At 53.0% G+C, this 14,042-nt stretch overlaps 1 protein-coding gene across 1 annotated transcript; it reads left to right on the top strand.

The window, feature by feature from the left end:
- Positions 1-9,317: 9,317 nt before the first annotated feature.
- LOC144273178 (ribonuclease-like) lies at positions 9,318-9,827 on the top strand. Its single transcript, XM_077831716.1, has 2 exons — positions 9,318-9,478; positions 9,551-9,827. Exons 1-2 carry the CDS (start codon positions 9,318-9,320, stop codon positions 9,825-9,827), a joined length of 438 nt encoding a protein of 145 aa, XP_077687842.1.
- Positions 9,828-14,042: the final 4,215 nt, after the last annotated feature.

Raw genomic sequence — 14,042 nt, 5'->3', positions numbered from 1 at the left:
ACTTACTCAGTGGGGCGGGGAATGCAATACAGGGCCGTTACCCAGAAGGGGGCACCAGTCCTCACAGGTTGCGGGCCCCAGCATGGCCCCAGATGGGCTGGTCAGTGACTGCAGGGGAATGGGGCACAGGAAATGTTTATTTCCGGAGTACCAGATACAGTGTGGGCCCAGCTCGGCAGGGTCTTCCTGGCTCCGGGTGAGTGTCAGGGAGGGGGATCCAGGAGCAAAGAGGACTCATCTGAGGTTTGCCAGTGAATGGCTAGTCTGCTTGCAGCCAAAGTCTCCATGGGGCTGGAAGGATCCCCAGGCCCCACGGCCACCTATGGTGCTCCATCCCAGAGGGGTTTGCAGTGCAGAGACAGAGCTGGCCTCTCCTATCCCTTCCTGCTTGATGACTCTGTATACTGCTTAAGTGTAAATTCAGCAAAGCACATGTTCCTTTGTTCGAGACAGGCCTGTTTGCCGACCTCAGTTTGGAACATGTGGTAACAACACCATACAGTGGAATCTTATAACTTCACACACAACGTTGCCCACACACATTTTATCCGGACAACAATGATCAGCAAATTATGAGTTTTCAAATGATCCCTCACCAGGCATCCTATCTACAAAGATTATTACAATAGTGTGTGGGGTATGGACATGGGGTATATTCTGTCATGTCCCCCAAAGGGGGAGGGGATGGCAAACACTAGGGGGATCAAGGATGAATGATTAAGACCATCTGGGGTATGATCAGAGACATGGGTTGATCCCAAAATCTGTTTTAAAAGAATTGGTAGAATCAGTCAACCTTAAGAGAAGCTTTTTTCCCAGGGTTGTATCTCAGGAACCACAGCATCAAGTAACCCCAAATTTGGATTAATAATCCTACCCCACGTCCCCAAGAGCTGAAACACATTTCAAGTCCATCTAAATAATGGAGCACATTTTAGAAAAGTCACCGATGTAACAGAAAAGAGTTCTTAACAGCAGTTATAACAGAACTGGTGCTGCATTAAAATCCAGTTCATTTTTGGAGCTATCCTGTTTGCTTCATCAGGGTTTTACAGATGCTTAAAATCTGCCTCAAACTGGTCCAAACTTGCCACTTCAAATTTCTTTGTAAATGTAAGGGGACTGCTGGCCCTTTACTAAAACTCAGTGGGGGTGTTTTGGCTGGCTAGCTCCCAGTACCAAAAGGAAGGAGAAGGGTCAATGGGAAATTAAGTCCCTGAGACTGGCAATCCCCAGGAACAATGGGAAGAGTTCAATGCTCCAGGTCAGCGCGATTGACAGGGCAGGCCGGCTAATCAGGGAGTCAGGAGGCCAGGGGCTTTCTGTCCTGCAAGTGAGCTGGAATTGCCTGGGTCAGACAGAGTGGGGCCGAGCTGAGGAGAGAGGCAGCCAGAGAGAACCAGAGAAGCAGCCCGGGGGAGCAGGTCCATGCTGGGAGCAGAGTCACAGAAGCAGCCCAGGGGGAGCAGACCTGTTCTGGGAGCAGAGCTGCAGCAAGCAGAGCCAGGGGAGCCAGAGAAGCAGCCCAGGGAGCTGGAGGCAGAGCAGCAGCCGTGCTGAGGCAGAGTGGAGCTGGAGCTCGATAGGGTGTCCGGTCTGGTTGGGGGTGCTGTGGGTCTAAGGCAGGCTAGTCCCTACCCGTCCTGGCACCATGCTGCACCCTGGAAGCGGCCAGCAGCAGGTCCTCGGGGAGGGGGCCACAGGGCTCCGTGCACCGCCCCCACCCTTTCCTGCACCCCAACCCGCTGCCCTAGCCCAGAGCCCCCTCCCACAACCTGAACCTCTTATTTCTGGCCCCAACCCGGAGCCCGCACCCCAAGTTAGAGCCCTCACCCCCCTGCACCCCAACCCCCTGCCCCAGCCCAGTGAAAGTGAGTGAGGGTGGGGCAGATCAAGCCACTGAGGGAGGGGCAATGTAGTGAGCGGGGGGCAGGGGCTCAGGGAAGGGGTGGAGAAGGGGGCAGGGCCTCAGGGAAGGCCTAGGTCTAGGGTGTTCGGTTTTGTGCGATTAGAAAGTTGGCAACCCTAGAGCTGGGGCTGGAGCAGTCTGGAGTGGGGTGCGGTGAGCAGCTGGGGAGAGCGAGGGGGACCCTGGGCAGCAGGCCTAGCGCAGGGAGATGCGCCCAGCCAAGAGAGGCCTTGTAGGCCAGACCTGGAGGGGGATCGTAACCCCAACGGGGGCGGGGGTGAAGGGGGCTGACGCTGGGAAGAAGGGTCCTGCCACCTAGACACTGAGGGCATGTGGCCACCGCCAGAGCAAGTGTCCAACCCGCAGCATCCCTGCAGCGCAGCCAGGGCCTGAGAAAAGGCCTGGGACTTGTGAGGAACAGACTGAACTCCCCTGACATCCCAGAAATGCTGGTTGTGACATCCCCATGCCACAGAGCAGGGTGACGGGTTTTCCTTTCACCTTTCCCATTTTTTCCTTATTTTTTTAATTGGTTCCTGTTTAATAAATTGTATTTGCTTTGAACTGTATTTGATGATCGGGGGTCAGGGAAGCATCCGGTGCAGAGAGAGCACCCCGGAGTGGGGACACCCTAGACCCCGCCCTAAGTGACCACAACAAGGTTGGGGGTCAAGCCCCCCAGGACTCCTGGGCCCAGCCTTGTTGGGGTTACGAAGACTCTGCCACACAGGAGAGTGGAAGGGGAGCCCTGGAGGTCAGGCCGGCCTCTGGCTAAAGGAAGTAGGAGTGAGGACTCAGATCCTTTCGCTAGTCCATTTCACTGGAGTAGTGTATAAGCCTGGAAAGTTCCCCACAATAGCGGGACCATTCCCCCGCTTACATAAACATTATTAATTCTTAAAAGACAACCACGAAATTTGAACAGCCATGACTGTCTCTTCTCCATCATGGTCTTTGGAGAGGAGGCTGTCGTCTTTCCCAGGGCTTGTCTGCACTGGAATCACTGAAGCTGCGCCAGTGCATTGTTTTAAGTGTAGATTCCCCAAGGATGATAAATAGCCCACACTCCAATGGCTTCTTGATTAGACCGCAGGCCAGTAAGGTCATTGGATTCCATGGCACATAAAGCATCCCACCATTGCCATAGCCGTGATATCAGAAGCTTTGCACTTAGGTAAAGTATTTGCAAACACGCATCTCCAAAGAAGCTAGAGCCGTCTTCAGGCATATAAGTAGCAACCAAAGCTTGCACCACTGGGAGGAAACAGGAGTTAGACGGAAATCACCCATACTCTCTGCAAAACATTTTCCAAGCATCAGTGTCTTTCTTCAGATTGCAGGGATACAGCCTTTGAGAGCGCTCACAGAAGGTTTTACTTTCAATCAGAAATAAGTAAGGGTCTAAAACAGGGTTGGGCAAACTGGCCAGTGAGCTCCTGCAGGGAGCAGGGTTTTGGGGCCTGCACCGCTCCAGCTGGGGCGCAGGGGCGGGGGCTGCACCACACGGCTCCCAGAAGCCGCGGCATGGCCCCACTCCAGCTCCTACGGGCTCCAATGGCCCCGCTCCAATGGCCCCCTCCGGCACTCCAATGGGAGCTGTGGGGGCAGCGCCTGCAGACGGGGAAGCGTGCAGAACCGCCTGGCTGCGCCTCCACGCAGGAGCCGGAAAAGGGACGTGCCACTGTTTCCAGGAGCCACTTGAGGTAAGCGCCTCTTGGAGCCTGCACCTCTGAGCCTCTCCCCACATCCCAACCCCCTGCCCCAGCCCTGATCCCCCTCCTGCCCTCCAAACCCCTCGATCCCAGCCCTGCGCACCCTCCTGCACCCCAAATCCCCACCCCAGAGCCCGCACCCCCAGCCAGAGCCTGCACCCCTTCCCGCACCCCAACCACCTTCCCCAGCCCTGATCCCCATCCCACCCTCCAAACCCCCTCAGTCCCAGTCCAGAGCACCCTCCTACACCCCACACTCCTCAGCCTCAGCCCAACCCCAGAGCCCGCATCCCCCAGCTGGAGCCCTCACCACCCCTCACACACCCACCCCACCCCACTCCCCGAGCCCAGCCCAAAGCCCCCTCCTGCACCCGGAACTCCTCATTTCTGGCCCCACCCCGGAGCCCGCACCCCCAACCAGAGTCCTCAGCCCCTCCCGCACCCCAACCCCAATTTTGTTAGCATTCATGGCCCGCCGTACAGTTTCTGTTCCCAGCTGTTTGCCCACCCCTGGTTGAAAAGGAGGGTTATTGCTAGGAAGGGAGAAAGAAAAAAGTCCCACATTTACAGCTTCTTTTTATGGCTTCTGATAAGGATCCTTTCTGATGCTGAATAAAGAGACAGTCCTTTCAAGTCAGAACTCTCTTTAAATCACAAACATCCTCCTGGGTTTGTTCTCGAGATAATCTCCTCCCTCTACCAGACTGCTGTCCTGGTCTTTGACAAGGTCCAAGTGGTTTGTTTGCCTTTTGACCCAAGTGGCTTTAACATCTGCCATTCACAGTGTATTTACAACTTGCCACTAAAGACTTCAAGTAATTATTGCAGACAACAAACAATGCTTATCTACCTTTGCAAAACATAGCAGAAAAGAAGATAGTCTAAACCGCTACAAGAAGATACAAATTATGTCTTAGAGCCTGTGTAAACACACTTGAGTGTCATAAAGATGGTTTTATGACCAGAGACATGCTGTCTTCCTCACGCGTGGCTTATCCCTGGGTGACAGTGTGGTGTGGTAGAGAGCTGTCACTTCAAGTGCAAGGGGTTCCCTGATCCTGCTGACAGGCTAGGGGGCTCTGGAGGAGAGCATTTGATCTGGGTCTTCAGCACCATCAGCCTGCAGAGAGCCTGCCTGGAGTAAGGTGGGGTGAATTGTTCCTTGGGGAGCAGCCTGTTGTTTCTCTGTGTGTGTTTTTGGATTCTTGTGTGTTGCGGTTCTGGATTCTAAGAAATATAGTTGCTACCTTCCAGCAAGAGTATTGTATGATTTTATCTAATTTCTCTGTGTGTGTGTCCTGAATGTAACAGACAGAAAGAAAAATCCTCTATTGAATTTCTTTATTTACCCTGAGCAATTAAAATCTAGGCATGCCAGTTGTTACATTCTCCAAATATCCTGGATAAAAATAATTGTGAGTGTCTCTTTAGTTCAGTGAAGGCACAGGCAAGTTTGTACTGAGGTAACATTCTAAAAAAATAGATAACCCTTTTTATGTCAGTACTGAGGTTTACCCGCCTCCTTCTGCTGGATATTCCCGCCAGGATTTGGTTCAGAGGGAAATCTGCTGCTCTGGCTGCAATAAAATGTTTTTACTGCAGATCAAAGGCAGATCCCAGATATCTGACAGCAAATAGGCAGATCCCAGATATCTGACAGCAAATATTTACCGAAAGTGGTGTCTACTTTTTATGGCCATTGATCAGGGAGGAAGGTGTAATTGTTGCAGAGCAAAGGGCCAGTGTACGTAAATGGCCGACACTCTGTCTCCTGGCAACTGATGGCCTGGGCCCTTCCCCCCTGCAAGGTGATAGCTAAAGGGTTGGAGAACAAAGGAATCAGGTGACCTCCTGACCCGGGAAAGGGCACCCATAAGCAATTACTGGGAGATTAACAGGGTATCGCAGGTGGCTCCTTGTCCGAGGTGGGAGAGATTTCATTGCTGTGCTGTAGTCCCAGCATCGCCCGTCATGACTGGGTCCCATGTGCTCGGTGCTGGACAAACACAGCGCCAGGGACAATCCCGGCAGCAGAGACCCTAGAGTATAAAAGCCACCATTCAAGCAGGAGATTGCAATTTCAGAGTCAGCTGGTATTTACCTGGTTTCAAGTGGTGAGGTCGGGGCAAGAGGATTAGAAGCCAGGAGTCTGGAGTTCTAGCCTTCCTCTGGGGGGTCTAGTGGGCTAGAGCAGGGAGGGATGGGAGCCAGGATTTGTGGGTTCTAGCCCTATCCTGGGGTGGCTAGAAGGTCTACTGGGTTAGACCAGGGAGCCAGGACTCCTGGGTAGAACAGGGCAAAATTTGTATGAATTTATTCACCCCAATTGTCAAGCATGGTGACGCTGAGTAGCCATTGTGCCTGGGACCGCCCTTGAGAATGACTCTGGTTAACGCCTGCACCTCAGATGTGGGTGACCCAGTTTCCAGGCCCTGCTCCAACAGCGATCCAGCCAAAGTGGAGCAGGGCAGCTCCAAGTGGAGCGAGTGAAGAGTCCCCAGCTGAGAGGGGGCAGATCTCTGGTCTAATCCCTTCCCCTTGGCAGGCAGAGGGGGGATTTGAACTGGGTTTTCCCACAGCCCTGGGTGACTGCTCTAACTGCTGGGCTGAAAGTTACAAGGGAACCTGTCCCCACCGGCCATTTTGTGGCTTTAGGCCTCTGCTTTTGTCCAAATGCCCCAAACTGAAAAAAAAAAAAACATTTCCAGTCAGGTCAAACAGAAATTATTTCTGTCCAGGTGATGTGGAATTTTTTGACTTTTTATTTCGCCAAAAATTTGGAATAATATGGGGTTTGGTTCAACCCAAGACAAAACCACAGTAGGGCCTCAGAGTTACAAACCCTTCGGGAATAGGGGTTGTTCATAATTCTGCAACGTTCGTAACTCTGAACAAAGTGTTTGGTGGTTCTTTCAAAAGTTTATAACTGAATATTGACATAATACAGCTTTGAAACTTTACTATGCAGAAGAAAAATGTTGCTTTTAACCCTCTTAATTTAAATGAAACAATTTAAAATTAACTTAATTACTTTTAACCCTCTTAATTTAAAAGAAATAATTTCTTACCCTTGTCAAATACTAATTTTAAAACTTTTCCTTTTTTTAAGTCATTTACATTTAGCACAGCACTGGATTTGTTTTTGTTTTTTGTCTCTGAGGCTGGCTGATTGCATACTTTCTGTTCCAAACGAGGTGTGTGGTTGACCAGTCAGTTTGTAACTCTGGCATTCATAACGCTGAGGTTCTACTATCGTTTTCAATTGCTCGGAACCAAAAAATTCATTACTCACCCAGCTCTACTCCTGGATTCTGTTTCTGATTGCGGGAGATGGAGATGGAGTCAAGACTCCTGGGTTCTAGCCCAGCTCTAGGAGGAGAGTTGCGGGCTGGGAGTCAGGACTCCTGGGTTCTATCTCTGAGTTGAGGAACGGAATGGGCTGTAGTTGATTAAAAGAGGAAGAAAGGGCTGAAGGGCCCCGCAGAAGGATTGATGCTCACCACTCTGAGCATTAGAAACTTTTCCCTAATATCCAACCTACATCTCCCTGGCCACAGATTCAGGCCATTACTTCTTGTCCTGTCCTCAGTGGACACGGAGAATGATGGATCTCTGTCCCCTCCAGAACAGCCCTGCACAGATTTGAAAGTAGTTCTCAGCTCCCCCTCAGTCTTCTTTTCTCAGGACTATACCTGCCCAGTTTTTAACCTTTCCTCACAGGTCAGGTTTTCTAACCCTTTGATCATTTGTGTTGCTCTCCTCTGGACTCTCTCCAGTTTGTCCACATCTTTCCAAAAGTTTGGTGCCCAGAACTGGGCCCAGGACCCCAAGTGGGACCTCACCAATGCCGAGTAGAGCAGGACAATTCCTTCCCGTGTCTTGCCTATGACACTTCTGGTAATCCACCCCAGGAGGACACCAGCCTTTCCCGCCACTGCATCCCATTGTTAACCTGGCATCATTCCCTCCTCTGCCCCGCTCCCAACACCACAACGACACTCCACGTGGGAGCAGAGCTCTGCCGTTAACAGCGGGGAACGAGCAGCCGTTGGCACATCCCACCGGCCTATGGAGTCACCACCCATTAGCCCGTTGCCCCATCCCAGGTTTTGAAACTTCCTCTGTACGTGCACGGTTTTGCCCCACTCCCCGCAGTCCCGGGGAGAGCAGCCTGCCCCAGACCACAGGGAGGGATGCATCAACGGCCAAACCACCAACCGACACCCAGCATGCCAGCGGGTCTGGGCAGTGCAGATTGGGAGGAGGCCGGTCCAGGCTGACAGGGTCGTGGGGAGCCCTGATGGGCCAGATCTGGGCTGGCCCGGGGACTGGGGGGTGTCAAAGCCCCGAGCCCATGAGCACCGTGAGACACTGCAGGGTGAATGGGACAGGATCTGGCACAGAGGGGCCTGGCAGGACCCCCATAGCTTGTGCCAGTGGAGACAGATCCCTCCTGGGCCCAGATCCCCCTGGGCCCAGCCAGCCCAGGCCAGCCCAGCCCAGCCTGCTCCTGGGCCCAGGCAGCGCATGGCAGGGCTGGCTAGCTCAGCCCTCTCTGCACTTGCCGTGTGATCCGTCTGGGGCATGAGCATTAGGTGTGTTCATTGCCTGTCATGAGAGCCAAACTCTCTGTCTCGTACCATTCTCAGTTTTGTCCCCACAAAGAGCTAGTGTGCGGCCTGCTCTTTGGAGGATGGGGGGCCCCAAGACCCTGGTGTGATGGTCATGGTCTGGGTTTGAGCCCCAGCTCTGCACCAAGTTGGGAAATCCAGGCACTTTCAGCCAGACTGTTTTGTTCAGGGATGGGGAACCCCTTCCTCAAATGACCCTAAGTTTGAGTCAGTCACCCCAGCTTCCCCTGCTCCCTAGGGGCCCACACCAAATTTCTTGGTAAACCTGTGTGGATTTTAGAGCACTTAGGAGAGCTGAGGTTTGAACGGGGAGCTGGTCTTAACCTTCGTTGTAGCAGGGCTGGCAGCCGCTGTGCCAGCACAGAGGGCGATGAGCAGGTGACCCAAAAGGGACATTGTCTCATAACCTCCCAAACACAGACAAGACCCCACTGCCCACCCAGAGCTGGGATAGACCCCAGGAGTCCTGGCTCCCAGCCCTCACCAGCAGTGGGCAGGCCCCAGACCCAGGAGAGATGACTCCAAGCCCCAAACCAGGCTGGTGCCGGCAGCCAGTCCCTGCCCCCTACATGTCCCGTCCAGCCCTCACCCTTCCCCCAGGCCCTGGGGCTCAGGTGGCGCTGTGGGGGCCAGGCCCCGGCTCCCACTGGTTCTGCTGGGCACAGGCATTTCCAGTAGCCAGGCCTGTCCCTCCCCTGGCTGGGTCGCTGCCCCTTGCATGGTTCCAGGAAGCGGCTGCCAGGTCCCTGCAGCCCCTAGGTGCAGGGAGGCCCCACCCCAGATAGAGGGACTATCAGCCAGGTGATGGTGAATTGCAGGTGAGGTGGGGGTGGGGCAATGGCGAGTACATGAGTGCAACGGCACCCACTTATACACCTCCAGCATCCCAAAAAATTTGGGAACCCTTGTTCAATGTTGGCTGTGTGACTCTGGTGCCCCAGGGTCAATGTGTTAATAGGAGTTGCTCTGAATCAAGCAGTTAAGTCCCATCTCACTGCCCTGGGCTGAGAGGAGTTGTGGGGGAAGAGTGGGTTGGAGGGGAGGGGTTAGGGCCCAGGAGGTTCCATGGAGGAGGCAGATCCCCACCCCGTGCTGTCTCCATCCATCTCCCCCCTCACCCCACTGCAGGTCGATCCAGTGACAGACACGGCCATGGCTCCGCAGGGACCCTGCCCCTTGCTCTTCCTGATCCTCGTCCTGCTGGCCACCAGCCTGGCCCAGGAAAGGTGAAAGGTGAAAGGAAAGGTGCCAACAACCAGCAACCAGCAGTTCGTGAACCAGCACATTGACTTCCCCAGCTCCAGCGCCCCCAATGGCCAGGGCGACTGCAAGCGCCTGATGCAGCGCCGCGGCCTGACCTGCCCCACCTGCAAAGCCAGCAACATCTTCATCCATGCCCCCTTCAGTCAAGTCCAAAACATCTGCGGCTGCGGAGGGAAACACGTCTACGGAAACATCTATGTCAGTATCGCACACTTCGACATCACCGAGTGCCAGCTGACATCCTCATTCCAAGGGCGCTGTAGATACAGAACCACAGTCCTCAGAAGTGGGATCCGTGTGACCTGTCTCTAGTCACTGCCCTGAACTCCTGTAGAGCCCAGGCGCTGGCCACGGGCCTCCTGCTCCCCCTTTCACTCCAAGGCATCCTTCTGTTGCTGGGGGCTCTCCTGCCCCATCCCTGCCCCTCCTGGGCAACACCCGCCATGAGTCTCCACAGGGACGTTCAGCAGCTCCCCTTATCCCACAGGCTGGCAGCTTGGGGCCGGCAGGGGGATTTCCCACGCTCGGTACCCAGTTCCCATCCACACGAGTGAAAATCCAGGCACCCAGCCCCTGCAGCTGGCACTGAGATCCTCAGCCTCAGCCCAGCGCCCACCTCGCTGGGTCCCCATTATACAGTACAGCCACCCCCCTCCCATCCTACATCTATTAAGTATTGGGGGCAGGTTGTGGGGAGAAGATTGTCCCAGGCGGGGCTCTGGAAGCTGCCCCTGAGTTTTGTTTCCTTGCTGCTTCTTGCAATAAAAGGCTTTCCTGCCAATGCAGAACGAGTCGGTGTGTTTGGGGGGCTGGGGCAGAGTCACTGTGCATCTGGAGATCTCAAACCCTCGGGCTATTTTGGGAACATGGCTAAATTATTTAAAGGGATGAGTGAAGGAGCAGACATAGAATCATAGAATATCAGGGTTGGAAGGGACCTCAGGAGGTCATCTAGTCCAGCCCCCTGCTCAAAGCAGGACCAGTCCCCAACTAAATCATCCCAGCCAGGGCTTTGTCAAGCCTTACCTTAAAAACTTCTAAGGAAGGAGATTCCACCACCTCCCTAGGAAATGCATTCCAGTGTTTCACCACCCTCCTTGTGAAAAAGTTTTTCCTAATATCCAACCTAAACCTCCCCCACTGCAACTTGAGACCATTACTCCTCGTTCTGTCATCTGCTACCACTGAGAACAATCTAGGGGAACCCCCTTTCCGGCAGTTGATAGCAGCTATCAAATCCCCCCTCATTCTTCTCTTCCGCAGACTAAACAATCCCAGTTCCCTCATCTCTAGTCATAAGTCATGTGTTCCAGTCCCCTAATAATTTTTGTTGCCCTCCGCTGGACGTTTTCCAGTTTTTCCACATCCTTCTTGTAGTGTGGGGCCCAAAACTGGACACAGTACTCCAGATGAGGCCTCCCCAATGTTGAATAGAGGGGAATGATCACGTCCCTCGATCTGCTGGCAATGCCCCTACTTATATATCCCTGTCACGAAGTCCCTGGGCGATGCTCTGGAACTGCTCCCCATAAAGCCAGTCAGGACTCTGGGGAAGTCTCCTTTCTGTGAGCAGCCTGTCTGCAGGACACATAGCTCACACAGCTTCCACCTTCCTGGGTCTGACCTCGGAGCATTCAGCATCCTCTGCCCCTCTGTGCACTTCCCCCAGCGAGTCCGCCCAGGCAGGGTCTTGGGGAAGCCAGAGGGTCCTGCACCCCAACTCCGCAGTCAGACGTGACTCTCAGCCAGCCAGTAAAACAGAGGTTTATTAGATGACAGGAACATGGTCTAACACAGAGCTTGTAGGTGCAGAGAACAGGACCCCTCAGCTGGGTCCATTTTGGGGGGCAGTGAGCCAGACAATCATGTCTGCACTTCACTCCTCGTCCCCAGCCAACCCCAAACTGAAACTCCCTCCAGCCCCCGCCCTCCTCTGGGCTTTGTCCCTTTCCCGCGCCAGAAGGTCACCTGAGTCCTTTGTTCTCGAACCCTTTAGCTCTTACATTGCAGGGGGGGAAGGGCCCAGGCCATCAGTTGCCAGGAAACAGGGTGTTGGCCATTCTCCTTGTCCAGACCCCTGCACACACCTGCCCTCTAGGGCTCTGCAATGATCATACACCCTTATCCCACCACCTAGATACTTAAGAACTGTCTAGGGAAAATCAAGGCAACCACACAATATTCAGAGGAAACATTAAGAACAGTCCCGCTTCGTCACAATCCCAAAATGCCATTTGCCTTCTTGGCAACAATGGCACACTGTTGACTCATATCCAGCTTCTCGTCCACTGTAACCCCTAGGTCCTTTTCTGCAGAACTGCTGCCTAGCCATTTGGTCCCTAGTCTGTAGCTGTGCATGGGATTCTTCCATCATAAGTACAGGACTCTGCACTTGTCCTTGTTGAACCTCATCAGATTTCTTTTGGCCCAATCCTCTAATTTGTCTAGGGCCGTCTGTATCCTATCCCTGTCCTCCAGCGTATCTACCTCTCCTCCCAGTTTAGTGTCATCTGCAAACTTGCGGAGGATGCAATCCATGCCATCCTCCAGATGATTAATGAAGATATTGAACAAAACCTGCCTGAGGACCGACCCTTGGGGTACTCCACTTAATTCCGGCTGCCAACTAGACATGGAGCCATTGATCACTACCCGTTGAGCCCGACAATCTAGCCAGCTTTCTATCCACCTTATAGTCCATTCATCCAGCCCATAATTCTTTAACTTACTGGCAAGAACACTGTGGGAGACCGTGTGTCAAAAGCTTTGCTAAAGTCAAGGAACAACACGTCCACTGCTTTCCCCTCATCCACAGAGCCAGTTATCTCGTCATAGAAGGTAATTAGATTAGTCAGGCAAGACTTGCCCTTGGTGAATCCATGCTGACTGTTCCTGATCACTTTCCTCTCCTCTAAGTGCTTCAGAATTGATTCCTTGAGGACCTGCTCCATAATTTTTCAGGGGCCGAGGTGAGGCTGACTGGCCTGTAGTTCCCAGGATCCTCCTTCTTCCCTTTTTTAAAGATGGGCGCTACATTTAACTTTTTTCTAGTTGTCTGGGACTTCCCCCGATCACCATTAGTTTTCAAAGATAATGGCCAATGGCTCTGCAATCATATCTGCCAACTCCTTTAGCACTCTCGGATGCAGCGCATCCAGCCCCATGGACTTGTGCTCGTCCAGCTTTTCTAAATAGTCCCGAACCACTTCTTTCTTCACAGAGGGCTGGTCACCTCCTCCCCATGCTGTGCTGCCCAGTGCAGTAGTCTGGGAGCTGACCTTGTTAGTGAAGACAGAGGCAAAAAAAGCATTGAGTACATTAGCTTTTTCCACATCCTCTGTCACTAGGTTGCCTCCCTCATTCAGGAAGGAGCTCACACTTTCCTTGACTTTCTTCTTGTTGCTAACAAACCTGAAGAAACCCTTCTTGTTACTCTTAACATCTCTTGCTAGCTGCACCTCCAGGTGTGATTTGGCCTTCCTAATTTCACTCCTTTAAAATACAGCCAGCTCTTCTGGACTCCTTTCCCCCTCATGTTATTCTCCCAGGGGATCCTGCCCTTCAGTTCCCTGAGGTTGTCAAAGTCTGCTTTTCTGAAGTCCAGGGTCCATATTCTGCTGCTCTCCTTTCTTCCCTATGTCAGGATCCTGAAGTCGACTATCTCATGGTCACTGCCTCCCAGGTTCCCATCCACTTTTGCTTCCCCTACTAATTCTTCCCGGTTTGTGAGCAGCAGGTCAAGAAGAGCTCTGCCCCCAGTTGGTTCCTCCAGCACTTGCACCAGGAAATTGTCCCCTACACTTTCCAGAAACTTCCTGGATTGTCTGGGCGCCGCTGTATTGCTCTCCCAGCAGATGTCAGGGTGATTGAAGTCTCTCATGAGAACCAGCGCTTGCGATCTAGTAACTTCTGTTAGTTGCCGGAAAAAAGCCTCGTCCACCTCATCCCCCTGGTCCGGTGGTCTATAGCAGACTCCCACCACGACTTCACCCTTGTTGCTCATGCTTCTAAACTTAATCCAGAGACACTCAGGTTTTTCTGCAGTTTCATACTTGAGCTCTGAGCCATCATACTGCTCTCTTACATACAAAGCAACTCCCCCACCTTTTCTCTGCCTCTCCTTCCTGAACAGTTTATATCCATCCATGACAGTACTCCAGTCATGAGAGTTATCCCACCAAGTCTCTGTTATTCCAATCACATCATAATTCCTTGACTGTGCCAGGACTTCCAGTTTCCCTGCTTGTTTCCCAGGTTTCTTGCATTTGTGTACAGAAACTTGAGATAACTTGCTGTTTGTCCTGCTTTCTTAGTATGAGGCAGGAGCCCTCCCCTTTCACTTTCTCCTGCTCGTGCTTCCTCCCGGTATCCCACTTCCCCACTTACCTCAGGGCTTTGGTCTCCTTCCCCCGGTGAACCTAGTTTAAAGCCCTCCTCACTAGGTTAGCGAGCCTGCTTGCGAAGATGCTCTTCCCTCTCTTTGTTAGGTGGAGCCTGTCTCTGCCTAGCACTCCTCCTTCTTGGAAC

Source organism: Eretmochelys imbricata, chromosome 13 (genome assembly GCF_965152235.1).
Source record: "Eretmochelys imbricata isolate rEreImb1 chromosome 13, rEreImb1.hap1, whole genome shotgun sequence".
NCBI lineage: Eukaryota > Metazoa > Chordata > Testudines > Cheloniidae > Eretmochelys > Eretmochelys imbricata.
This window is presented reverse-complemented; position numbering and strand designations above follow the sequence as displayed.